The 26933-nt window shown below is 38.5% G+C and overlaps 2 protein-coding genes across 5 annotated transcripts in view; both read right to left on the bottom strand.

The window, feature by feature from the left end:
- Window positions 1-26933, bottom strand: part of LOC101556179 (ubiquitin carboxyl-terminal hydrolase 10-like) — a 157036-nt gene that overhangs the window by 102593 nt on the left and 27510 nt on the right. The window lies entirely within an intron of this gene.
- The window catches only part of LOC101545503 (zinc finger protein 81), an 84649-nt gene continuing 64811 nt past the window's right edge, over window positions 7096-26933 (bottom strand). For all 4 annotated transcript variants that reach the window (XM_055120227.1, XM_055120224.1, XM_055120226.1 and 1 more), the window contains one exon: window positions 7096-19512. In XM_055120227.1, coding sequence (XP_054976202.1) covers window positions 17810-19512 — 1703 coding nt within the window. In that variant the 3' untranslated portion in view covers window positions 7096-17809. The remainder of the gene's footprint in view (window positions 19513-26933) is intronic.

The following is a 26933-nucleotide window of genomic DNA, read 5'->3' as shown; positions in this document are numbered from 1 at the left end:
AAATAAAAACAACAATGAGATATCATCTCATACCACAGAGACTGGCACACATCAAAAAGAACAAGAACCAACAGTGCTGGTGTGGATGCAGGGAGCATCCCTGTTCTTATTCCCTGCTGATGGGAATGTTGAGTTGTTCAGCTTTTCTGAAAAGCAACATGAACATTGATCCAGTAACTCCATGTCTTGAAATATACTCCAAGGGCCCAAAAACAAAATGGAGAAAGGACATTTGCATCCCAGTGTTCTTTGCAGCACTATCCACACAATAGCCAAAATCTGGAAACAACCAAGTGTACATGAACAGAGGACTGGATAAGGAAACTATGGTACATAAACACTTGGACATAAGAAATGATGAAGTCATGCAATTTGCTGTTACGTGGAGGGACCTGGAAAGTATCATGCTGAGTGAAGTTAGTCAGAGGGAGAGAGAGTGACACCGAATCATCTTTCTTATATGTAGTATATAAAGAAACATTATGGTGGACTAACGAATACCCAAAGGCAATGGAAACAATGAACATGACAACCTGTATTCAGCAGGAAACATGCCACTTGAGCAGGGCTGGGGGATGGAACAGGGAAGGGGAAATGCCTATGATGGAGGGAAACATTCAACTGGGATGAGAAGGTGGTGCTGAAAGGTGTTAAACGGTTATATATGAAACCCTATCAGCAACAGCACTATAAACTATGGTGCAAAAACATATAAAAACCCTCCTCTCATTGAAGCAGACTGGAATGGAGAGGCAAATGGGAGTACATTAGTGGAGGAAGTGGATGGACACTGCTGAAGGGATCAGTAATGAAACACTGTATGCCCGAAATTTAGTCATGAATAACTCTGTAATTTCATGGTGACTAAATAAAATTTTATTTATTAATTAAAAAATTAAAAGAAAGACCATTATACAGTATAATTGTTTCAGTTCTCATCTCTATCCTTTCAATACCAAGTAAAAAGTTTCCAAGGTACATCTCCTCGCCCCCACATACACACTCGTTTTAGTAGGTTAATTTGTGTATAGGATCATTTCCAATACTTTATATTCCAGTTTGGGGACTTTTCATAAAAATTTGCATATAACTCACTTTTTGTAATACATGTTTCCATGGGTTTCAACAAGGATAAAGTCATGTCCCTACATACCAGTCATGATGTACCAGTTGAATTCTACCAGCTGTTTCCAACTGTTTGGGGCAAATATGAATAAGTGCTTAAAACATGTATGGGTTTTCTTTTATAGTTTAGGTGCTAAGGATATAATAGTTTTATAGTTTCTGTTATTGATGTACAAAATTAATGCATACTCTCACCACTGAAGTGTCGACAACCCTCCTCCTCTCATCCCAAAAAACGTGTATTCTGAACGTAATTTTCCCCATGGGTAAAATTCTCTGAGTAGAATTTCTGGCTTGTATGCTTCATTTTCTATTGAAACCATATAAAGGATGGAAGTTCCAGTTTGTCACATCCTTTGAGACACTTGGTTTTTAGCCTAACAGACTTTCTAATTAGGGTACTGCATTGTGGTTTTAATTTGCATATCCCAAATGACAATAGTCATGTACTAATCCCATCTCCACCCCTACCGCTTTTTTTTTTCTGGCCTCCCAACCTGTGCTCAGAGGGTCTGCTTGGGGTGCATTCCCAGTGATACTTGGCCAACTGGGCATGAAGACTAAGTGCTCAGGCTCAGTGAAATGCAGTACTGGGGCTTTCAGTAGCACACCTAGTGCTGCTGAGGGAGTCATATATTTCCTGAGACCAAACTCAGGTCATTGTATATGCAAGTACTGTGCCCTGATTCCTGATCCCCAGCCCTTCATTGGCCCATGTTATTGGTCAAGTGTCTACTCAAGTCTTTTGTCCACTTTTATTGTTTTAATATTCTGCATACAAGTCAGACTTGTTATAAAATTATATTATCTTTGGCCATTTTCCTTTAAAATGCAAAATTTTGTACATGAAATAATTAATATGTTATTTTATAACATGTTAATTAACATGCTGTTTCATGACATATCTAGGAAACCTTTGTGAACCCAAGAAAAAAATTTTCTTCCATCTAAAAGTTCTTTACTTTTTTCACTGACTTACCATGGGTTTATAACATTATGATAATTTAGGTGGTTTACTTCCATGTATTTATTTTTGTATAACTGTTACCACTTCCAACAAAATTCTAGAGCTGTTCTACCACCAAAGGAAACCTCTTATCGTTCCTCCACTCCCTTCCCTTTTTCCTCTAGAAATCCCAACTGAGCCTAGGGGCAAATTTTATTGTTTTCTGCCATTTTCTTTACTCAAGTAATTAATATTCCACATGTAAGTAAAGGGATCTAACTGTTCTTCATTTTCTTACTTATTTCACTTAGCATACTTAAGTTCCATTCATTTTGTCTCACAAAGCACCATTTTATATTTTTAAATGCAGAGTAGTATTTCATTGAGTACTATAGCCTCTTTATCCAGTCATTTATTGATGAGTATTTAGCTTATTTCCATGTTTTCAAAGCTACAAGTTTTTAGTTTTAATTTTTTTTGAATTCAGATAAAATAAAAATGTAAATTAAATGCTTTATTTTTACAGCTGTCATATTTGTGGTTAATTATACACAATATGTAATTAATTCTTTTCATCATTTTAAAGTGAACAACCCAGTGACATTTAATACATTAACAATGTTTAACTTTAATAGCCACTAACTAGTTCCAGAATACTTTCATCATCCACCCGAAAGAAAACCTCTACCCATTAGTAAGCAGTCACTATTTATTCTTTTCTTCCAGACCCTTGCAACTGAGCTTCAAAAAGAATGAAACTAGTAAAAAAAAAAAGGGGGGGGCTGCTAAGCTAGCTAAAGTTGTAGAGCACATGCCTACCATAAAAAAGTCCCTAGGTTCCATCCCCAAAACCAGTGAGTGTAGTCTTGGTGGCCCCTAAGCAACAATGTCTGAGCAGCACTGCATCACCAGGCTTAAACACACAGCTGGGTGGACATCAATGGGACTGGGCTAGGCCCCTGTGACTTCCACTAGGGAAGTCCTCCATTTAAAAAAAATGAAAAAAAAAACTAGAAAAATAAAAGAAATTTTAACTGAGGTCAACAGAAAGAGCATAATAAAGAAAAGAGCATAAATCAATAAAATGGAGAACAGAAAAACAATGGAAAAAAACAATGATACCAAAAGTTGATCAACTGGGAAAGATGTATAAAATTGATAAATCTTTAGTCAAATGAACCAAGAGAAAAACACAGAGGATGCATTCCAGAGAGATAGTTCAATAGGCTGTAGTGAATGGGTTGCATGCAGGACACGCACTTTTAATCCACAGTACCACATGGTTCCCGGAGCACCTTGGGAGAGGCTTCAGTGTACTGAGCCTGGAGGAGCTCCTGAGCATCACTGTGTGTGATCCAAAAACAAAACAAAAAAGTAGAAGACATAAATTACCAATATTAAGAAACAGAGAAGATAATATCACTCTAGAGTCTACAGATTAAAAAAAGTACCAGATAGGGCCAGAGTGATAGTACAGTGTGTAGGGCATTTGCCTTGCATGCAGCCAACCTGAGTTCTAATGCCCGGCATCCCATATGGTCTCCCAAGCATCACCAGGAGTAATTACTGAGTGCAGAGCCAGGAGTAACCCCTGAGCATCGCTGGGTGTGACCCAAAAAAGCAAAAAAAAAAGTGCCAGATAAAGGATGAAAATAAAGGAAAATGATGAACATTTTGCTCTAAATTATATAATCCACAATTGATTGACAGTTTCTTTGAAATTTACCATCAAAGTTCAATGAAGAAATGATGACTTGAACATCCTTATAGCTATTAAATGAATTGAGTTGTTAGTTAAAACCTTCGTAAGTATATACAATTGATACATAACTTGTTAGTTTAAGGTACGTTCATTTGATACTTACATATCACAATATAATTACCATTGTAGTGTTAACTAACAACTCTATTCATAACACCACCATGTAATTATTATTTCGTCTGTAGTGAGAATATTCAAAATATAGTCTGTTAGCAAACTACAAATGTTAATATAAACAATAGGGTCAACTAAAATCAGAAAGTTGTATATAAGATCTCAAGAATGTGTTCATTTTTTAACTGCAAGTTTGTACACTTTAATCTCTATCTCCTCAAAGAGTCCTGCAACACCACCAGACCCTGCTCACTGATATTCTATCAGTTAGACTTGTTTCAAATTCAAATAGAATTAAAGCTATACTAGAAAATTCTACCACACAACTAAAAGAAAATATAATACCATTTCTCCACTTTTTCTTCTGGGAAATGGACCAAACTCATTCTATTAACCCAGTACTACCATGATAAATGCAGGGCAAAAAACAGAAGAAAAGAGTTAAAAAGGCCAGTCCAGGCTCGTTTCGAAGTCCCAGAACTCTGGGGCCTTCTCAGCATAGGAGCAGTCAGAATAGGTGTTCCTGCCTGAAGGCTCAGCAGCTCCCACCCTCACCCTCTGCCATAGAAACAGCTCAGCTCCACAACTGAACCGCATCAAGCCACCAAGTTACCAAATCGTTCCAGCTCCACAGCTCCTAGAGTGCATGGCACTTCCAAATTTCACAGTACTGAGAGCCCAGCAAATTTGTTGGAAAAGTTTTGTAGAAGACCACCAACCTCAATGGGTAAAAATAAAAAAGGCTCAACTAGCACCAGCCAGCTCAATAAATTCTCAGATAGTAACTTTAATAACACAATTGTAAGATACAAAAATAGTCACAAACCGACATTAATTGATGTATTTTTGGTAATACCATTTGCCTTTTTTTGTTGTAATAACAATATGAAGCAAATTTGTTTGTGCCTGCTAAAGAGGTAGGCTTGGCTGCTGGGTGGGAAACTGGGGACACTGGTGGAGGGAAGGTCACACCGGTGGTGGGAGTGGTGTTGGAACATCAAAGGCCTGAAACAACTGTATTATGAATAACTTGGTAAATCACGGTGTTATAATAAAGATGTTAGAGGTCCACCCATCTAAATATGTATAAAAAGTCTTAAGATTTTAGCAAATCAAATCCAGTTATATATAAAAATAAATAATATAGCATTACTCATTTTTAAATTCAGGAATTCACTTTGATATTATAGGATGCAGAGAGATAGCTTAAATGACAGGAGAAATTGCCTTGCATGTGTGAGGACACAACTTTAATTCCTGACACCACATGACACCATAAGCACCACCAGGTATAGTCCTGGAAGACCCTGAGCACTGATAGAGCATTGTAGGTCACGGGCAAGAAATTATCTGTCCCAGATTGTTGAGTATCTCCTTGGAAGGCGCACCCCTTCCAAAAGCAACCCCTCAATTCAACAGATGAACAAAGAAAAAAAGATAAACAATATGGTCATCTTAATGGACTTTAGCCACCTTAATGGATGTAGAAAAAGCATTTGACAAAATCCAACATCTATTCTTTTTTTTTTTTTTGCTTTTTGGGTCACACCTGGCAATGCACAGGGGTTACTCCTGGCTCTGCACTCAGGAACCACCCCTGGTGGTGCTCAGGGGACCATATGGGATGCTGGGATTCAAACCCGGGTCTGCCCCGTGCAAGGCAAATGTCCTACCCGCTGTGCTATCACTCCAGCCCCCAGCATCTATTCTTGATACAAACTATCAAATTAGAAATAGCAGTAACTCTTCCAACCTGGTAAAGAGCACATATAAAAAACCTACAGCTAATATCAATTCAATATTGTAAACCTAAATGATTTCTTTTAAAAAATGATTTAAAGAACTGTGATTTACAAAGTTATTGATGCTTGAGCTTTAGACATATAGTATTCCAACACCAATCCCATCACCAGTTTCAACTTCCCTCCACTTGTGCTCCAATATTCAATTCCCACCCTGCCCCCACCATACCTGCCACCTTTAAATGATTATTTCTTAAAATTAAGCAAAAAGCAAAGGCGCCCACTCTTATTCTTCCAATTCAACATTAGAACCTTTGACAAAGGGTCCAATCAGTTTTAAAAAATAAATTAAGGGCAAAGATAATGGAAAATGATATTAAAGGTATCATTTTCATAGAGACAAGATTGTCTATCTAGAAAACAAACAGGTTCTACAAAAATGCTATCAGAGTTAACAGTGAGCTTGACAAAAATGTGAAATAAAAGATCATGTATAAACTTTACTTGCATCACTGTATCACTGTCATCCCATTGCTCATTGGTTTGCTTGAGTGGTCACCAGTAATGTCTCCATTGTGAGACTTGTTGTTACTGTTTTGGGCATGTCAAATACGCCATGGGTAGCTTGCCGGGCTGTGCCGTGCGGGCGAGATACTCTTGATAGCTTGCTGGTTCTCCGAGAGGGACGGAGAAATCGAACCCGGGTTGCTACATGCAAGGCAAACGCCCTACCCGCTTTGCTATTGCTACTACTAGTACAATCTATATGCTGCAGCAAACAGTTGGGAATTGAAGTTTTAAAAAAAGGACATGCATATATGATACAGAAAGAATTCTTGCAACTCAGTAACAAGACAACTTAGTTGAAAAATATTGGTTTGGTTGTTTTGGGGCGACACCTGGCAGTACTCAGTTTTTACTCCTGGTTCTGCTCTCAGGGGTCACTCCAGGCAGGCTCAGGTGACCATCAGCCATGTATAAGGCAAGTGCATTATCCACTGTACTATCTCTCTAACCCCCACAACTTGGTTTTTAAATGGGTGAAATATTTAAAAGGGTACATGAACTGAGATAATATAGATGGCAAATGAGCATGGGAAATGTGATCAACAATATTAATTATTAAGAAATTACAAATTAAAACCACACTTAATTATCAATTCATCCCACAAAAATAGCTAAAATGATAAAGAATAATCATATTCAGTAATGGCAAAGATATGAGGTAAATGGAATGCCTTTTAACTTCTGATGGGAAAGTGAAATGTTATACCATTTGGAAAATAAGTTTGTAAGTTTCTTATATACATCCACACTTACCGTATGACCCAAACATTGATTCTGAGGCATTTACCCAAGAAAAATAAAATGTATGGTCACACAAAGACTTGTATACAAATGTTCACATTAGTTTTATTTGTAATGGTTGTAAAATGGAAATAACATAGGTTTCCAACAACAGAGGAATAGATAAATTTGGTATGCTTATAAAATGCAATACAACTTAACAATAAAAGGAATAAATACAGATACATGTAACAACACAAATGGTTTACTAAACAATTATGCTGAAGGGAGTAAAATAAATCTCTTTATCTTTAAGCACAAAAAATTAATTATATGGCAGAAAAGTACAAAAAAACAGGATAGGGTAGGATTTCTCAGTGGCATCACTCACATTTAGACAAGAAACATTTAGCAAATCTTCATTAAAGAAAGTGTAATTCTAACAATCAGGAAAGTATATTCAGAAAACAAGGACTTTAAAATAGTAATTAGGTCATGCACAATCATGGCAACTGTTGGAGAAGGGAAGGTATGGAAAGGAAAGCAGAGAGGTTGGAGAAGCCACTATATCAGCCTTTTCAAGGCCATCACATGTGTGGATTCTTTAGAGCCTGCCAGGAAATTTGAGAAGCGAGGCACAGCCAGCTGCTGAAGTGAGACTGTGATGGGGGAGCTAATGGAAAATTTGATGAAGAGCTATTACTTTTGTGGACCTGCATCCATTCATCTGTTAGTAGGCCTGAGGCCACTGTTGGTCACAGAAGAGCTGGAGATATGAACAGGGGCTGAATAAAGTATGGAAGAGAGTGAGGGAGAATGAACACCTGAGTACTTCTGTACACTTCTGCAGCCAAACAGAATTACTAGAAATACATATCTCAAAATAACCCATATAACAACAGAATAAGACACTCAAACGACCTAATATTTTTCCTATAGGAAAAATTCTCTGGAGGAGTAATACTACCCAATTTCAGAAAATCCTGCAGGTTTGCTCATTCTCAGTTAAATCCACTTCTTAAACAATTCCCATCAAATTCAATAATGACTTATCACAACACACAATAACAGTTTTTCCAAGCTCATAAATTTACCTCTGGTCTTGACAATATCACCACTGAAGTAGTCCTTGTACACTCCATCTTCTGTGAGTCTTTCACTCACCTGGTAAGTTTTTACCTCCCTCTTTCCTTCTTCCCACTACTATCTATACATAAATTCTTCCTGAACTAGCCCTCAAATGTGTGATAGCACACACATTTTGGTTCTTGATCTGTTTTTCCTGTCTTATTTCTTTTCTTTAGGTAGTTGAATAAGAATACCACAAACTCTCAAATGCCATCCAAATACAGAGGGGTTCTAGGTATCTTCATGATTCATTATATATTAAACATTCAAGAACTTCTCTCCATGCATAGTTTTAAGTTCTTTATACACACACATAAATACACACATCCACATCCATGGATTAAGAGTTGAGACATGGGGCTGGAGCAATAGCACAGTGGGTAGGGCATTTGCCTTGCACTCGGACAACCCGGGTTCAAATCCCAGCATCCCATATGGTCCCCTGAGCACCACCAGGGGTAATTCCTGAGTGCAGAGTCAGGAGTAACCCCTGTGCATCGCCGGGTGTGACCCAAAAAGCAAAAAAAAAAAAAAGGGTTGAGTCATGTCCATGTAATGAGATATGTTTAAACCCAAAGCTCTCAAGTCCTCAGAATTTGAGCTCCCTAGAGAGAAGGTCTTTGAAGAATCAATCATATTAGGGCTGGGTGTGTACATGATTTGTAAACAGGAGACCCTGGTTTGATCCTTGACACCACATGGTCCCCTGAACAAAAAACTAGGAGTAGTTCCTGAGATATCAGGGTTTGCTCCCACTAAAAAGAATAAACTTAAAACGAGGCCATTGGGGTAGGGAAAATACAGTATTATTGAAGGGGAAAAATTGAAGACAGACAGGTCTGCAGAATAACAGTGTAAACATACAGAGAAATGACTATCCTGTTACTCAGGTCATGTATCTAAAGATAGTGAATGCCGGAGGCTACCAGAATCTAGGAGGGGCATGGACTGTTTGTGCCCTAAAGCCTTCAGAGAATGCATGATTCTACTTATACCTTGATTTCAAAATTCGAGCTTCCAAAGGAAATACACTTTTGTTGTTTTAAGCCACTTGATTTGTAGTACTTTTGTTGCAGCAGCTCTAGAAAACTAGCCACATGAAATCTCCGAAATAGGCACTAGAGAAAACATTTTTTATAATGCAAGAAATCAGTTGTAAAAAGAGGTTCAAGATTAACTAACTTGCCAAAGTCACAAGACTAGTAACTTGTAGAAAGAACCAGGGCTGAAACCCCAGTCAAGTGCTTCCTGAGCCTCTATAATCACTATTCATACTGTCATTGTCAGGGCTGGAGCAATAGCTCAGCGAGTAGGGTGTTTGCTTCGCACGCATCCGACCTGGGTTCGATTTCTAGCATCCCATACAGTCCCCTGAGCACCGTCAGGAGTAATTCCTCAGTGCAAAGCCAGGAGTAGCCCCTGTGCATCAACAGGTGTGACCCAAAAAAAGCATACTGTCATTGTCTTTTTTTTTTTTTTTTTTTTGCTTTTTGGGTCACACCCAGCGATGCTCAGGGGTTACTCCTGGCTTTGCACTCAGGAATTACTCCTGGCGATGCTTGGGGGACCATATGGGATGCCGGGGATCGAACCCGGGTCAGCCGCGTGCAAGGCAAACGCCCTACCCGCTGTGCTATCGCTCCGGCCCCCTGTCATTGTCTTTTGACAATGTTTCTTGTGGTGGGAAAAATGGAAATGGGATGAGTAAATTTAAATATGCAAATCATTCAATAAATCATTGCACATCCATTCCATGAGCTATCACATCTATTCCATGGGGAAATGCAGAGCTGGTTGCATGACATGAGTCCATATCTGAAAGTCAAAGATAATCCTTATATATCTTCCACCTGTATACAAGTGTTTTTACACATGAACACATGTATGAGTATATAAATGGATGAGCACAGAGTGGTGGGAGCTGGCAGAGAGGCAGCAGCTCACGGGGCTCTGAACAGAGGGGTCAATGGGGTCATAATATTTCTGCGTGAGTGACTGTGATGCCCTCTAAATACTTTCTCTCAAAAAGAGTAGCTTTAAGTGGAAGCAAACTGGCGCTTGTTGGCCTTGGAGCTCCGAAGCTGAGAGACCTACTACAACTCTGGGCACTTGGGCACTCTGGGCAGAAGTTTAGCATGAATAAATGGGGCTCTTGGGCTCCAGTTGGGCACTACCACAGAGTGCAGGCCCAGAGTGGAGGGGTCGCCCGGGTTCCCACCGTGGGAGGCCGGCTCAGGCAACTCACCGTCCGCAGGGCGTCCCCCAGCCCCCAGCCCAAGCCACCAGTGCCACCTGCAGTGTATAATGGAGGAAAACATCCCTAAGTCCCAACTGTCTGGAGACTGAGGATTGGGGCATGTGCCCCCTGGGCAGGTTCGGCCGAACTAGTGGCTACGACCCACCCAGAGCGCCTGAGATGCAAATGGTAGCAGCTACAATCCAAATCACTGCCGTCCTGCCACTGCCACTGCCCCACAGCTGCCACTGCCACTGAGGCCCAGCACCATGGGGGCAGGGACCGAGGGCATCAGCAATCTGATGGTGCCCCTGGCCTTCCTGACAACACCAAATTGCCACTTTGCTTCTGGCCAGACTCCAACAACTCAGGACCCAGTTTTCTGAGCAATTAAACTGCCAAAAGTTTAGGTATGTGGGAGCCACGCCCACAAACTATCTCTGGCTCAGTCATACAATGTCATTCATTGGCCTTACTCCAGAGATTCATAAATACATCTCTGAAAGAGAACAAAAACCGCAGCTCGGACCCACGAAAGCCTGAACAGACCAGGGTAAATCAGAGGGGGGCAGGTTTGCCTGGTGACCACCCAAGCAGAGCCCCCAGCATCTGCTTACTCCCACAACCCAAATCACCGCCATGCCCCTGGCCAGATCAAAGTCTTAGGACAGACCTCACCAAGATATTAATATGTTGAAAATTTGATTATGGGGGTTTGTGACGGAAATCTCCAGGCTTTCTCAGAGTCAGGATGGGCTACCTCCTCGCACCCGACTTCCCTATACTCCTGAAAGCACCAGCAGTCACCCCCATACCCCAACTCTGGTGCCACTACATAAGCTCTTCCACTAGCTTAGCTTCATGGACCCATAAGTAAATCCCAAAATAGATCAACAGCTGCAATAAATCTTGTACCCGTGGAAGGCTGAACAGACTGGGGTAGAGTGGAGGGGGGTGGGTTTACGGTGCCTGCCCATACCCTGGCAGCCCCTTGCTCCCACAATCCAAATCACTGCCGTCCTCCTAGCCACACTCCACCATCTTGGGACAGACCTCACCAAGATATAATCTGCTGAAAATTCAGGTATGTGTGTTTGTGACTAAAATCTTCAGGCTTCCTCAGGGTTGAGATGGGCTACCTTCCTCCACCCCCCTGTATCTCTGGAAGCCCTGAGAGTCATGTCCACACCCCAAAGCTGCCACCCATTTTTAAAAAGCAACTCCAGATGCTTGATAAAAATACTGAATGCCCTGAAAAAACACAATGGCCTCTTAGCACCTGTATTGCAAACCATAATGCACAGAAGGAGAGAGAGAAAGAAAGAAGGTTTCTGCCATGCAGGTAGGCAGGGGGAGTGGGTTTGTGGTGGTGGTGGTGGGAAGGAAACTGGGGACACTGGGGGTTGGGAGTATACACTGGTGGAGGGATGATTGCTGGAACATTGTATGACTAAAATCTAATCATGAACAGCTTAATGGTCTATCTCATGGTGACTCAATAAAAAAGGGCTGGGGACATATTAAAGAGGAAAAGTGCTCAGAATAATAATACATCTGCCCTTGTGTATCTGTGCGTTCCACAACCACAGACTTAAACAAGTACAGATGAAAAATAGTTAGGTCCATAGTGATAACACCTCTATTGAACATATACAGAATTTTTCCTTGTCATTATTCCCTAAATAACATAGCATAACAACTCTACTCAGTATGTACATTCTACTAGGTATCATAAGTAATTAGAGATAATATGAAGTATACAGGAGGATGTGTATAGGTTATATGTGGAAAAGAAACCATTTTACATAAGAAATCTATATGTTATCTGAGGAAGTCCTGAACCCAAAGCCTGGGGAAACCAAGGGATAAATGTATTTGTTAAGGATGACAACTGGAGGGGGAGAATTCAGTAATTAGTAAATGTACCATTTATTTTTTTTGTCTGGGGAACATAGTCCCTCAAATGGAGCAGCTAAAAAGCAAAAACCACTTGAATCTGTGATTCTGCGAGTGGTAAGGGCTGAGTGGCAAAGCTTTTCTAATTTAGGCAGTGCATTATTAATACTGCTGGTCACAATTGGCTTGACCACAGTCAGATGGCTACAATGCCTTTATTCAAAACCATAGCAACTGTTCTGGGGCTCCTCAGTCAAGTGGCTCAAGTGCTTCATAACTGCTTATGTGATCTTTCATCTACCAGAACAATCTAGATTTTGTTATACAGAAACTGAAAACTACAAAGAGTACCAAGAATGACAGACTCTTGTGCAAGTACTTCTCAAGCCTCTGCTTGTGTCATGTAAAAATGTTCCATTGGTCAAAAAAATAACCAAGCCCATGTTTTAGGTTTAGAGAAATTTTACCTCTTGATTGGTGAAACAGCAAAGTTACACTGAAATAAGGGGGTGTGTGTATGTGTGTGTATGAAGTGTAATATATATATTTTATATATAAGGTTGCAGCCAAAGGAGACCATCCAAACTTCTGCCTCTTGTATGAAGATATTTAAAAAGATAATATCTCATATTCTTTTCTGGAAGAGTTCCAAGAAGCATTCAGGGGTGATGCTCTGCTAATTAGACTGTATGGGACAAAAAGCCTTGAGTACTGCCGGGTTTGGCTCAAAAACAAACAAAAGGAAAAAAAGAAGGAAAGAAAATAAATTAATAAGCTGAACAGTTCTATTCTTGGATCTGGCAATTCAGGGCTCCTCATTCTCAGAAGTACTCAAGTTCAACGAGGTCTGCAGAAGATTGCCCTCCTAAACAAAACCCAACTCCCAACCCTAAGGTCAGAATAGTCCCCTGGGCAAAACATCATAGTTCTTAGAATATAAATGGTCAGTACAAATGCACTCAGGAAAGAAAAGAATAGGTGACAGGGCAAGCAAAATGTACCAGAATAAAAATTTTAGTGTCTCTATATGTGGAAGGCAACATAGGTAAGAAAAGAATAGTAAATTGTCATCACTAAGGGAAGCCTGCTAATTGGCTATGTGAAATATGCCAGCCTCTGTTCCTCATGTACCCAATGAATTTTGATGTGCTTACTAACTATTCTTAATGTCTCGGTCAAATTAAACTATAACCCACAACTTGCGAACCAGAGTGGGATACCAATGCTGTATAGAATAAAATGGTCAGCCTGGGTGCTCACTTATGGGTGCCCAGGCAAATCTAATCTTGAACAGTCCTTGTGTATTTGTTTGTCTCATTCTCTGTGACTTACCCCACTGGATAGTGGTTGATGTTGGCAACTGAAGTGCCTTTAGACAAAGGGCCACCAGGGACAAACCCAGCAATGTGCAGGAGTTTCCAGGGCTATTCCAAGCAGTTTTGGGTGAAGTAGGTGCTTGCAATGCAAGGGGTTGAAACTGGGTTTCTATGCAAGTAAAGCAAGTACCTCTGACCATTGAAAAAATCTCTCCCACTCCAATAACTCAGATTTTTACAAGAAAAAATCTGACATGGAGCTGGAGAGACAGTACAGTGGGTAAGGTGTTGCATGAAGCTGACTCGGGTTCAATCTCCAACATCCCATATGGTCCCTGAGACCACTAAGAGTAATTTCTGAGTGCAGAGCCAAGAGTTACCCCTGAAAAACACCAGGTGTGGCCCAAAAACCAAAAAGAAAAAAGTGGGTAATTTACAAAATTGTAACTTTGGGGGAACAAAACGCTATTTATAAAGCAACCACCTAGCTTGACATATGACAAACAATGACCCCAGGAGATAGCACCTTAGCACTAGGCCATCTGAAGCAGATCAAGAAAGAAGAGGGGCAAGCACTAAGAATTCCACCCAAAAAATAATGAATATCTGGGCCGCAGAGATAGTAGAACAGGTAAGTTTCTGGTTTTGCATGTGGCAAGGGCTGATTCCCAGCACCTCATAGTGTTTCCTGGGTCCCACCAGAAGGAACCCTGGAGCAAAAGAGTCAAGAGTAAGTCCTGGACACCACCAGGTTTGGCCCTGAAACCAAAAGAGAAAAATTAATGAATTACTCAAGGTGGGATATGAGAATACTGAAGCCCCTGAGAGCTGGAGATCTCAGAGTAGTTGACTCCCACTTATAGGCCCTTCTCCACACACCACCACTGGGTCCTCGCAGAAGACAGGAGAAAGCCACTCTCCATGGTAGAAGCCTTCAAAAGACAGCTGATAACATAGAAATGGCACACAGCTCCAGTAGTACCTTACACACTGGCAGAACGAAGGTAGAGCCACTGAAGAAAGTGCAGCAAACCCTGTTGCTCCCAGGTTAGAGGCTATATGTAGAGTACAGGCAAAAATTATTCTGCTTATGCAGGAAATATCTTGGATCCAGACTATCAAGGCTTTTCTGCCTGGTTGGGGTGGCAGATTTAATCCCACCTCAAGACCTAGGGGTAAAGGGCCCACTTACAACCAAGGCAAACACAAATAAAACTGGTACCCTCATCAGATCACCACAACACTAGTAGAAAGAGCGGTGAAAGGCAAGGGCAGAGACATTCCATAAGAGGCAGGCACACAGGCATGGTACAGACAAGGGGAAAGGGACTTAGAAACACATTCTCTGGGAAATTCTAGGGTACACTGAATGTAAGTAACCAGAGCAACAAAACACCCCAAACCCAGCTAAAACCTGATGAGATATCCCCTCAATATTTCCCCAACTATCAGAAATGCATTCAAATCTTTTTTTCAGGAACAAATATTATTGAACTCAGTTTCTACTGGCCCACTTATGACATTCTACACTTATCTAAAATCCATTTGGTGCAAACAGCAAGAGAAAACAAAGTACTGTCAAGGGACAGAGCACTCAACAGACACTTAGCTGACCAAATTGATGACCTTTCAAACAGGGAATTTGAAGTAACAGCTCATATGTTAAAGGGTTTAGTGGTAAATGGAAACAACAGGCATGAACATATGGGGACTTTTAGCAGAAAGACGAAACTGGTAAGAGTCAAGCAGAAATGCTAGAAAAAGTAACTGAAAAGAATGTCTTTGGTGGGTTCATTGGTAGTCAGGGTGGGGATAAAAATCTCTGAAACTGAAATTGGGTTATTAAAATTATTGAAAGGGAAAATATATATAGGGATAGATGTATTTGTAGTATTCTCCATATAACACACAATCTGTCTTCTGCTTAAAATTATTTACATTACCATACATGCAAACCATATCTCCCCCATTCCATGACCTCCAAATGTCTCACCCCAGATTATGGCCTCAAGTTCAAACCAGAGACATGGATCAAGTTCAGATGTGTCTGAGGCTTCTTGGGAAACTTCTCAGTTCAGATACCTATGAGCTAAATTACAAGTTACAGGGCTTCCCTCTAATCCTTTCAGACACATACAGAGGCGAGTTAGGAATTGGGTATTCATAATGAACTGGTTCAAGAGAGGGAGAAACAAGAGAGATATACCAGTCATTGTTGCATAATTCTGAAATTCTACCCTGCTGCCAGGTATAAAAACTATTTCTTGATTAGGTCATAGTTTTACCTAGAACAGTTCCCGAGTCCACTATAATATTCTTGTTCTTCAGTCTTCTCTCTGAAGTACCCTCTTTTCCCTTAAAAATGGAATTTCTTTGCAGTTCAGTAAGTTTCTCAGCTTGCTTCCTGTTTATAGATATTAGGAGAGCCCAGAGGCCATTTTCATTTTTAACAATTTCAGTCCACTGTGCATATATTTGCTCTGGTAAAATGATTTCAAGTGGCATAAGAGTTTTGTAAAATGAATTTTGGTTGTGTCTACGTTTTATATCCCCAAATGCCACATTGACAATCTTTTAAGATGGGTCCCTGTCTGCTTTGAGCTGTGTCAGGCTACTGGAACAATGTCATAAAGTTCTTAAAAGCCATTTAGTTTAGCTTAGAGGATCTCCCAAGCATAAATTTAAGAAATTAATTCATCTTAACAGAGCAAGCTTGTGATTTCATCTTTACCCTGGATCCACTTTTCACCCAGAAAATATCTGAAATTTATATTCCAGCCCTCAAAATCCTGTTTCTTTCTTTTTTTTTGCTTTTTCTTCTGAATTCTGCTTTCAGGTGGAGGAGCAATTACTTCGGTTTCTATTCCTATATATCTTATCATTTGAAGCTAAAAGCAGCAAAAATGACACTTCTAGAATTTCCCTCAGCAAGATGCACACATTCATTTGATAAATTCTCTGCCTTTCCAAAGAGCACGGTGAATCTTTTGCTATTGCCTTTTTTTTTTCAATAACATAGGTTGTAATCTTTTTCAGTTTTTTGGTTAGAGTTTCCCTTGTTTTTCCAGTCTCCACATTCTGTTCAGGCCCCATGAACCACTCCCACACACAGGCTTACACTTTTTAGGTATCAGTATTTGCTGTGCAAAAAACTCTTCCCCAAAGTGTAGTAGCACAAAATAATAATCATTTTCTTTATTTCATGATCCTGCATGATAACAAATGTAACTCTTCTGGTCTGGCCCATTTGGCTAGTGCTAGATGTCAAGGAAATTGTCATTCTGGCGGTTGGCCTAATGGGACTCATTCAGTTGAGCTGATTGATCTCTGCTTCATTCGGTTTCCTATTCCTGGTTGGGTAATCTGAGCTTTTCCATTTGAAGAATGAAATTCCAGAATTTCAAATAGCAACTAGAGAAGGTATGCTTGTAGGAGGACTCTTCAGCTTCCTTGAATCTCTTCTGTAATCTCTTTAACTCTACCTCTTAATAAAAGCAGCAATACAGCAACATTACAAAAGGGATGTTCATAAAATAAGGGGGTAAATGTGACTATTTTTGCATTTTATCTCAATGAAAGATAAAAATATGATGCCATGGAAATCAAAAAGATGAGAGGATTATATTTATGAGTTCATATAAAATTATATCTGCAGATGTTTGTATACATAAAAACGCAATGACTTTAAAATCACAGATCCATGTAAAAAAACTATTCAATGGTAAAATTTGATAGACACAATTATATTAAAAATAAATTATTCTCACTACTGTGCAATGTGTTCTGCCATAAACACTACACAACTGAGAAAAGATCCACACAAGTAAATATGTTACTTTGTTGCTCAACTTTTTTCATTATCACTTTAAATTGCTTAATATAGCATAGCAAATTTGGTTCGTTGGTTTATTATGTGTAGCCCCATTCTAAAAAGAATAGGGTAAGAATTTGCCTTAATAAAACTTTCAAAAGCAGGCTTTTCCCAATACATCAACCTGACAACTTCTTTACAACTTCTTTCCCAGTATGGATTCTGTTACATCTTCATGAGGCTGAGCAAGTATGGAAATTTCCTTTAATGCAGCACAATCTTTAAAGAGTTTCTTCTGAATAATTTTTCTCACGTCAACTGATAGAACATGGCAAACACTTTTTCACATACAGTGCATTTATGTAGAATATATATTGTATGAATTCTACAACATACTTATACCTGACTTCTTTGTGAGGTTTGTCTTTCAAGAAATGGGTTTCCTTTCAAGTATGAATATGGCGATGCATACTTAGAACTGATTTCTGAGTGAAGCCCTTTCCACAATCACTGCATTTATAGGGTTTATCTCCAGTATGAACTGTCTGGTGTTTATTGAAATTTGACCTGTCAGTGAAGGCTTTTCCACATTCTGAACATGTATAAGGTTTCTCTCCAGTGTGGATTCGCTGATGTACTTTGAGATGTGGCTTCTTGGAGAAGGATTTCTCACAGTCAGGACATTTATAAGGCTTTTCTGTAGTATGAATTTTCTGATGTGTAATTAACTCTGACTTCTGAATGAAAGCCCTCCCACAATCCTTACAAACATAGGGTTTCTCTCCAGTATGAATTGTCTGATGTTTATTGAAATTTGACCTGTCGGTGAAAGCCTTTCCACATTCAGCACATATATAAGACTTCTCGCCAGTATGAGATTTCTGGTGAGTATTGAGATTTGATCTGTTGGTGAAGGCCTTCCCACATTCAGTGCACATATAGGGTTTCTCTCCTGTGTGAATTCGCTTATGCATCTGGAGTTGTGACTTAGACGGGAAAGACTTCCCACAGTCACTGCATGCATAAGGTTTCTCTCCAGTGTGAATTCGTTGATGTGCAATTAAGTGTGCCTTCTGGATAAAGGCCTGCCCACATTCAGTACATATGTAGGATCTCTCTCCTGTATGGATTTTCTGATGCATCCTGAGTGTTGATTTTTGGGTAAAGGCTTTCCCACATTCACTGCATTTATGGTGTCTCTCTCCAGTATGAATTTTCTGATGTATATTGAGAGCTGAGTGCAGAGAGAAGCCTTTCCCACATTCACTGCATTCATAGAGTTTTTCTCCAGTGTGAGATGCCTGATGCCTAAACAGAGATGATACCTGGAAAAATGATTTTCCACATTCACTGCATTTAAAGGGCTTTTCTCTAGTATGAGTTTTCTCATGCATAATTAATTCTGAATTCTCGAGGAATGCCTTCCCACATTGAGTACATATATATAGTTTTTCATCTCTACAAACCCTCAGATAAATACTAAGTAGTGGCTTCTGTGTAAAAACATTTACACATTTACTAGATTGATAAGGCTTTTCCATAGTATGAATATTCTGAGGTGCAAAGTGGTGTGATTTCTGGGCGAAAATCTTCCCAAATTCAGTACATGTGTTTGCTTTCTCTCCAGTGGGGAATTTCAGATTGTAAGGATGTGTTTGTTTGAGGCTAAGGACTTTTCCACACTGATTATTTTCACAAAATTTCATTCCCGTATGTACATTTTCATGGGTAGTATAAGAAGAGCTATTGTTGTTAACTTGATCCTGTACAAGAATTTTATCAAAGTTCTCTGTTGCATTGCTTTCACTATGAATATGCAAGTTGAAATTAAAACTCTTTGCAAATGAGTCATGCATATGAGATCTTCTCTGTGAAAGAATAAGATTTGGGTTTGGGTAAATAAATTTTTCTCTGTCTTTATACTCATAATTCCACTCAGTGTTCAATGCTTTCTTATTGATGAAAGCAGTATGACCCAGAGGTCTGTGGTGCTTTTCTTGATATCTATTAATCTCCTCAGCATCTTGCCACAGTTCTTCTAAAATGGAATACAGTGAATCATCTCTTGTATCTTTACCCTCTATTTCACTATGAAATGCAGTTTTCCCAGTAATTCTTTTTTGTGAGGTCTTAACTCCAAACTTTTCATCTAAAGAGAGAAAAAAATAAAATCATACTGAATAAATAGAAGATGAAAAGGAATCCAGATTGAATGCACGGATATCAGTGTATCTGATTTTTAAAAAATGACAATTCTAAGAAATACATAGCATTTCTAATGTGTCAGATTTTTTTAGGGGGGTTGGGTACACTCAAGAGTGCCAGGGGGCTACTCCCAGTTCTGTGTTCAGTGGTTTCTCTAACAGTGTTCCCAGGGGACCTTGTGGCACTGAGGACTGTACCCAGGCCTTCTGTGTAAAAAACCAAGTGCTTAGCCAATTGAGCTATCTCTCTAGTGCAGGTGCAAAGCTCGTATAAGGCTCTTAAAATTTATAGGCATACTGTAATATATACATATAAATTCACTTAATCTTTTCAAAAGATCAGTGAAATATCTTTCACTATCCACCTATTAGAGATAAGGAAAGTGGAGTTTAGCATGGTTATATATTTTATCCTAAAACATGGGTACTAAGTGCTACAGACTAGAATTTTGCATAGACAGTGCATAAATAGTGAAGATCTATTATGGTATGAGATTTGGATATCAAATAGATGGACCGAAAATTAAAGGCAAGGCCTTAATTTTTTTCTTGTTTTTATTATTACTTGAGGTACTGCGATTCACAATATCTTTATTTCTTGTGTACATAATTGTAACACCACACCCATCACCACATCCCTCTTCCCAAATCCCTGGTGTTTCTCCATTTCACATTCACCCCACCAGCTCATTTTCATGGATAAGTTCTTCCATTTTGTTGTCTTTGTTGCTACCTTTAAAGGAAAGGGAAAAATACAGCAAATCCAGGCTTAGAGGGGGTGACACAGTTAAAATTCTTATTAGTTTTCAATTTCATGTATTGCTTCTTGCTCAGTTTGTAAAAGTTCTCATCATAAGGAAGAATTCATTTTTCCTTTCATTTGGTTTTTATTTGAGATAAGAGATGTTAACTTACGATGGTAATGATTTCACAATGTACATAAGACAAGTCACCAATATGGCACACCTTAAATTTAATCAGTGCTATAAGTTAAATACATCTTAATAAACTAGAAAAATTATTCATGTCTATGTGAAAATCCTGTAGTCATAGTTATCTTGACCTATATAAAAATTAATAACTGTCTAATACTCCAACTCTTCATCCAAATACAATTCTTTTCTTGAATCTAAAATCATAGATAATAGATAATTTATGCATAATACACATTCTATATTAAATAAGCAAAAAATGGGGTGGAGGAAAAGCTATCTGTAGTAGATCAAAATCTTTCCACTACAATGTCTAACCATTATTTTGAATTAACAGAGTAGAAGCTCCAGGGACATGTATATCCAGACATATCACAATTCTCAACCCCCCTGAAAACTGATATACTTCGTAAGAAGGTTCTATGACAGAATATGAGATCAAGTTATAGATGTCATTTTCAAATGAGAACACTGAGACAGTGGTTATGTTTTCTCAGTAAATCATTCTATATTTAAAAGGATAGGAACAACTATCTTAAAATGAGACTTTGAGATTTGGCAGCAACATTGATTCAAACATGTAAATGCCACACACAAAAAGAGCAAACCTGAAAATGATGAGGTAATGTACTGAAAGGAAATAGATTCCTGAATAAACATGAACAATTGGGTTTTCCAATGATCTGTGATATAAGCAACTCTATTTGTGAACTGGAGAGGTAATATAGGGCATAAGGTGTTTGCCTTACACACAGTCAACCCGGGTTCAATCCCAGGCACCACACAGGGTCTCCCAAGCACTGCCAGGATTCCTGAATATTCCCTGAATATGCAGGTCACAAAATGATAAAGAGCTCAGATGCAGAGACAAACTTAATATATGATAGGTATTAAAGATAGGGAGAAATTCTGAGAAAATAATGAATTAAGGAAATTGCACATATATAACTCTTAACTGGAAATACAGAGTCACATAGTACATTATACTAAAAATGAGTTATTAGTCATGTGTTATATAATACGGTGTAGTAATGAAGATACTTCATAAAGCAAAAGACAAAAGTTCAAAAGACTGGACCACATACTTTGCATGTAGGAGCCCAAGGTACAATTCCTGACGCCATATGGTCCCCTATGCAGTCCTAGGAGTGACCTCCAAGCATCTAGCCAGAGATACTTCCCCACACTAGTGGATGTTGCCCCCAAACAAACAAAAAGTTAATAACAAAGGTAAAAGTAGTGTCCCGGGTAATGAAATCTAACAGAAGCATTTAAGATAAAGTAGAAAGAATAACAGAATCTACAAATCTCATTAGAAACAATATTAAACCATTAAAAACCTAAATATCTTGCTAAAGATACTCCTCTTATTTGGGAAATATTTTTCCTGTCTCTGCCCATTTCCTTTTTTGTTGGGTTTTCTGCCATTTTCTTTTTTAATTTCTAAGAACTGTATTCTTAAGATAGGTCACTTGTCAAGTCAATATACTGTACATATCTCCTTCCAGTTTGTGCTTTGCCTTTTCACTTCACGAAATATCTTTTGAAGAGTAATTATTTATTAGAATATAGTTCAATTTACTTTCTAATAAGATAGAATGTATTCTCTCAATTTCCTCCAAAAGAACTTAAATATTGTTACTAATTATTAGTTATTCTTTAAATAACTAACTGGAAGAATTCACTAGTGAAGCCATGAGACTGAAAATATTGGATAATGCCTTTTAGTTATTGAGCAACTATCTTTATTAGCTCAAAAATAGCTACCAAAAAGTCCTGGGAGATGAATTACGGGTCATAGGTGAATGCTTGGCATGTGCAAAGACTCAAGTTCATATCATAGCAAAGCATATTCCTTGACCACCATCGAGGTGGCTCTGATGGCCCTTAAGCATTGCTGGGCCCAGGCAACATTGCATCCTAGGTCCACACATTGAACTGTCAGGCCCAACTAGCCAAGTATTGCTGAGAGTAACCCCCGAGTCACTGAACACTAATTGAGAGTTATGAAATTATAAAAAGTAAATTCTTTATCTCAGCTGCCTTTTCCCCCAACATGTGAGGCCAGTTTCCAAGCTGTGGGGCCGACCTCCTGGTTCTTATCTCTACTGCTCTTGGGTGTTAATCTCACATTCTGCAACTTTATATTCCACAGATAAGTGCGATCTTTCTATGTGGTGGGGATTGGGGTGGAGGTGGTGGGAGGGATACTGGGAACATCGGTGGAGGAGAATGAGCACTGGTGGAGGGATGTAAACAAAATGCAAACATGAAAGTTCATAAGTTTATACTGTACCTCACGGAAATTCACTAATAAAATTTTTTTAAAGTATAAAAAGTAAATAGTTTCTACAATTCTTCTAATTCTTTTTATAACATTTTTGGCAATTTGTGTTTTTCTAGGACTTTGTCCATTTCATATCAGTTATCAAATACAATGACAGAAAGTTATAATAGCTCTTCAACATCTTTAATGGCTATAAAATTTGCAGTGGTGCTACTTTATAATTCTTATGATTAATAACCTGTGTTTTATCCATTAATATTACTAGATAGCTATCAATTTAATTCATTTTTAAAAACCAATTTTAGAATTTGTTCATTTTCATTACTGTATGAAATTAGATGACCAATTTTAATTTTTCTAACTTTTTGTTAGATATATTTGCATAAAGCAATAAATTTCCAACTTAGTGGTTTGACTTCATTCTATAAATTCTGATGCGTCATATTTCTATTATCATTATACTCAATATTTTTAATTCCACTGTGATTTCATCCTTGCCTTGTGGAATATCTGGATGTTTATTGCTTATTTTTCAAACATTTGGATATCCTTGAGTTGTATATCTGTTCAGTTTTAATTTACTTCTATAGGGGCAAACAGAGTGTAGAATTTCAATCCTTTGACATTTATTACAATTAGTCCCTCCAAAGGGTCCACTTGGGTCTGTGTGCCTTAAGCATCTAAAGAGAATGTATATTCTAGAATTGTTGGATGCAGTGACCTAATGCGTGTCAACTCTGTCATACTGGTTTATCAAGTTCAAATCTTCTACATCTTCCAGTGATCTGACACTGTATCAGTTACAGAGATAAGCATGTTAAAAGAACCAACTGCAGTTATATATTTTGCTTATACATCCTTATATTATCAATGTTTATACATTTTGAAGATATGCTGCTAGCTGTATACAAATTTAGTTTTTATGTATTGATTCTATTAATGTCAGAGAAAGAAGTCACATTGTTGAACACGTAACAATTATTAAACAATAATCTATGAATAGTAGGAAATCACTATATTCCAAAAGATTTACAACTTAGAAAAATACAAAAACAATTTTTGGCTGGGGTTACACCTGGCAGTGCTCAGCAATAACACTTGGAAGTGCTTGGGGACCCTAAGTGGAGCCAGAATTGAACCAGGGCCGGCTGCATGTAAGACAAGCACTTTACCCCTGTACTATCTTTCCAGTCCTGACTTCTTGAACAAATGATCAAAATGAGAATAAAAGAAATATATGAATATCCCTATATGTAGTAAAGAAAGTGAATAGGAAATTAAAGTTACACTCTCATGCAAAGTCAAATAATCAGGACAAGATTAGGTCACTAGCGAATTTTGTCATGTATTTAAATACATATACATATATATGCATATACATACATATACATATATGTAATTTAAGGAAGTCTTATATAAAAATCTCAAAACAGAAGTGTGAATACTGAAATATTTTAGCAAGTATACTACTTTATACAAACTTTAACAGAAAAAAGAACAGGCATGAAATTTCCCAACTCATTTTATGAGATTACTAATATATTAGGATCAAAGATGTTGGGTAGAGAGATAGCACATCAAGGAGGCACTTGCATTGCACACAGCTTACTTGGGTTCAATCGCTAGAACCCTAAATGCTCTCCTGAGACTGCTAGGAGTGATCCCTGAGTGCAGAGCCAGGAGCCAGTCTTGAGCACGGTCAGTTGTGGCCCCATAACCAAAAAAGAGAAGAAAGAAAACAATTCAAAACAACTCAATAAATAAAGTATGTAATCAATAAAAATTCCAAATCAGGAAAGACTAAAATCTTCCAAAAGCAGACATAAAAGTCCTTTCTAAATATTAGAAAGTAGAATCAGGAAATATATAAGAAAGATAAAATAATGTGATCAAGAAAAGTTTATCCTAGAAATGTCAGGACAGGGTCACCTCCAGAAATCAGTGAAATTAGCCATCAGAGCAGAATAAGATGTTCATCTCAATTAACAAAGTACAAGCACAGAAAATTTAACATCTATTTAAACTATATACTCTTGTAAAACTAGGAATAGAAAGAAATTGCCACAAGTTAATCAAAGGCAGTTAAGGAAAAGCACAGCTAGTACAGAAAAAGATGAAATGCTAAATGCTTTGCCATTGGATTAGGAACAAGATAAGATAAAAATAAAGAACATTCAGGCCTGGAAAGATAGCTCAATGGCTGAGTGCTTGCTCTATAAAGCAGGAGGTCCAGAAAACCAGCACTGAATGGTCCTCCACAGTATTGGGAGTAACCCCAAGCACAGAGAGCCAAAAGTAGCTCCTGAATACTGTTGCATGTGGATTCCATACCCCCAACCCTCCCCAAACCAACCACCTGCATTTTAATTTGAATTTGAATAAACGTTCAAATTTAAAAGGAAAAGATAAAATGTGATGATAATACAAGCCCCCAAATCAAGGAATTTACAAAAGGATAACTAGAATTAGTAAATGAATATATGAATGTGTCAATAATACAAAGTCAGTGTACAAGAATCAACTGTAAGAATCCCACTGCTAGTATTGTAAAGTAAGCTCCTAAAAATCACTCTACATATAGTGCTATAATAAAAAGAAAGACAGCACAAAACAAAATATGTTCTGGCTGAGTGAATAAGAGCTGGCCTATTTTAAAGAAGATCAGAAGAAGTGTGAACAGGGAACTGAGTTGACCAGAAACCTTAGGCGAGACAGCATCTTTGGTCTGAGTTGAACCTAGCTCATTGCCTGGTATGGAAAATAACCACAGAACAATATAGGAGTACAATGTTATTACTACAAACACTGAGAATATGCAGACTAAGCTTCAAACCCCCCCAATATATGATGAACCAAAAAAAGTTCTTTTGGCAACTAGAGTTTTCACTAGTTAAAGTTTTTAAGGTATACTTTTCAGAATCTAATTGAAAAAGGCCAGTCATACCAGAGGTCCAAAACTTTAGAATAAGGGTGATTTTTTTTTTCTTTTTGGGTCACACCCAGCGATGCTCAGGGGTTACTCCTGGCTTTGCACTCAGGAACTACTCCTGGCGGTGCTTGGGGGACCATATGGGATGCCGGGGATCGAACCCGGGTCGGCCGCGTGCAAGGCAAACGCCCTACCCGCTGTGCTATCGCTCCGGCCCCAAGGGTGTTTTTTTTTGATAGATATGTGTCAGGGCCAGAGAAATAGTACAGCAGATAGAGTATTGGCCTTGCATGCAGCTGACCTGGATTTTAACACTGGATGACATATAGGCCCCTGAATCCCACCAGGAATGATCCCTGGGCACAAAGCCAGGAGTAAGCTCTGAGCAAGCTAGGTGTGGCCCCAAAAACCAACAACAAAACAGATTGGTTGGTTGAGTTTTTTTGTTTGTTTGTTTGTTTTCATTTGGGAGCCACACCAGCTTACACCTGGCTTACACCTGGTTCTACACTCAAAAATTACTCCTGGCAGTGCTTGAAAGACCATGTGGAATGCTGGGATGAAACCCAGGTTGGCAAGGCAAGTGCTTACCCGCTGTACCATCTCTCTGGCCCCGATATGAATTCTTTTCCTTCAATACGAGTTTCTCCTACTATCCAAAAGGAGAGCATTCCCAATGAAAATTTTTGGTAAGAAAACAGTACTTTCTGTACTAAGAAGAATTATTATTATCATTTAGTAATTATTATTATTATTATTAATTCTGTACTAAGAACTAATCACTATGAATTTAAACTAAATTTAGTGTGCTTTCAGATTCCAAAATTAGCTATCAAATTATGACAAATAACATACAACCTAAAACAACACTGACATATAGTAAAAACGGGAATGATATAATAAATACACAGCCTGCATAAAGTCATTTCTTGGGAATAAGCCTGGAAGTACCACTCTCACTGCTCGTGAGTAAGCTGCCTCTATAACAGCTGCTGCAAACCAATGCTGAATGCATTTGCCTTTTGTTGTAAAAGCAGAAATCTTCTTTGTATTTCTTTCAGTTAGTGAAAAAAGGTATTAATGTAGGTCTTTTGTAAAGGCAAAATAATGTGTAAGACAAACAGCAAACCTACTGATATCAATTTGTTCCAGCATAATTAGTTGAAAAGACTTTCTTTGCCCCTACTGCACTGCATTGGTACACCTCTTTCAAAACTC

The sequence above is a fragment of the Sorex araneus genome, chromosome X (assembly GCF_027595985.1).
Source record: "Sorex araneus isolate mSorAra2 chromosome X, mSorAra2.pri, whole genome shotgun sequence".
Taxonomy (NCBI): Eukaryota; Metazoa; Chordata; class Mammalia; order Eulipotyphla; family Soricidae; genus Sorex; species Sorex araneus.
This window is presented reverse-complemented; position numbering and strand designations above follow the sequence as displayed.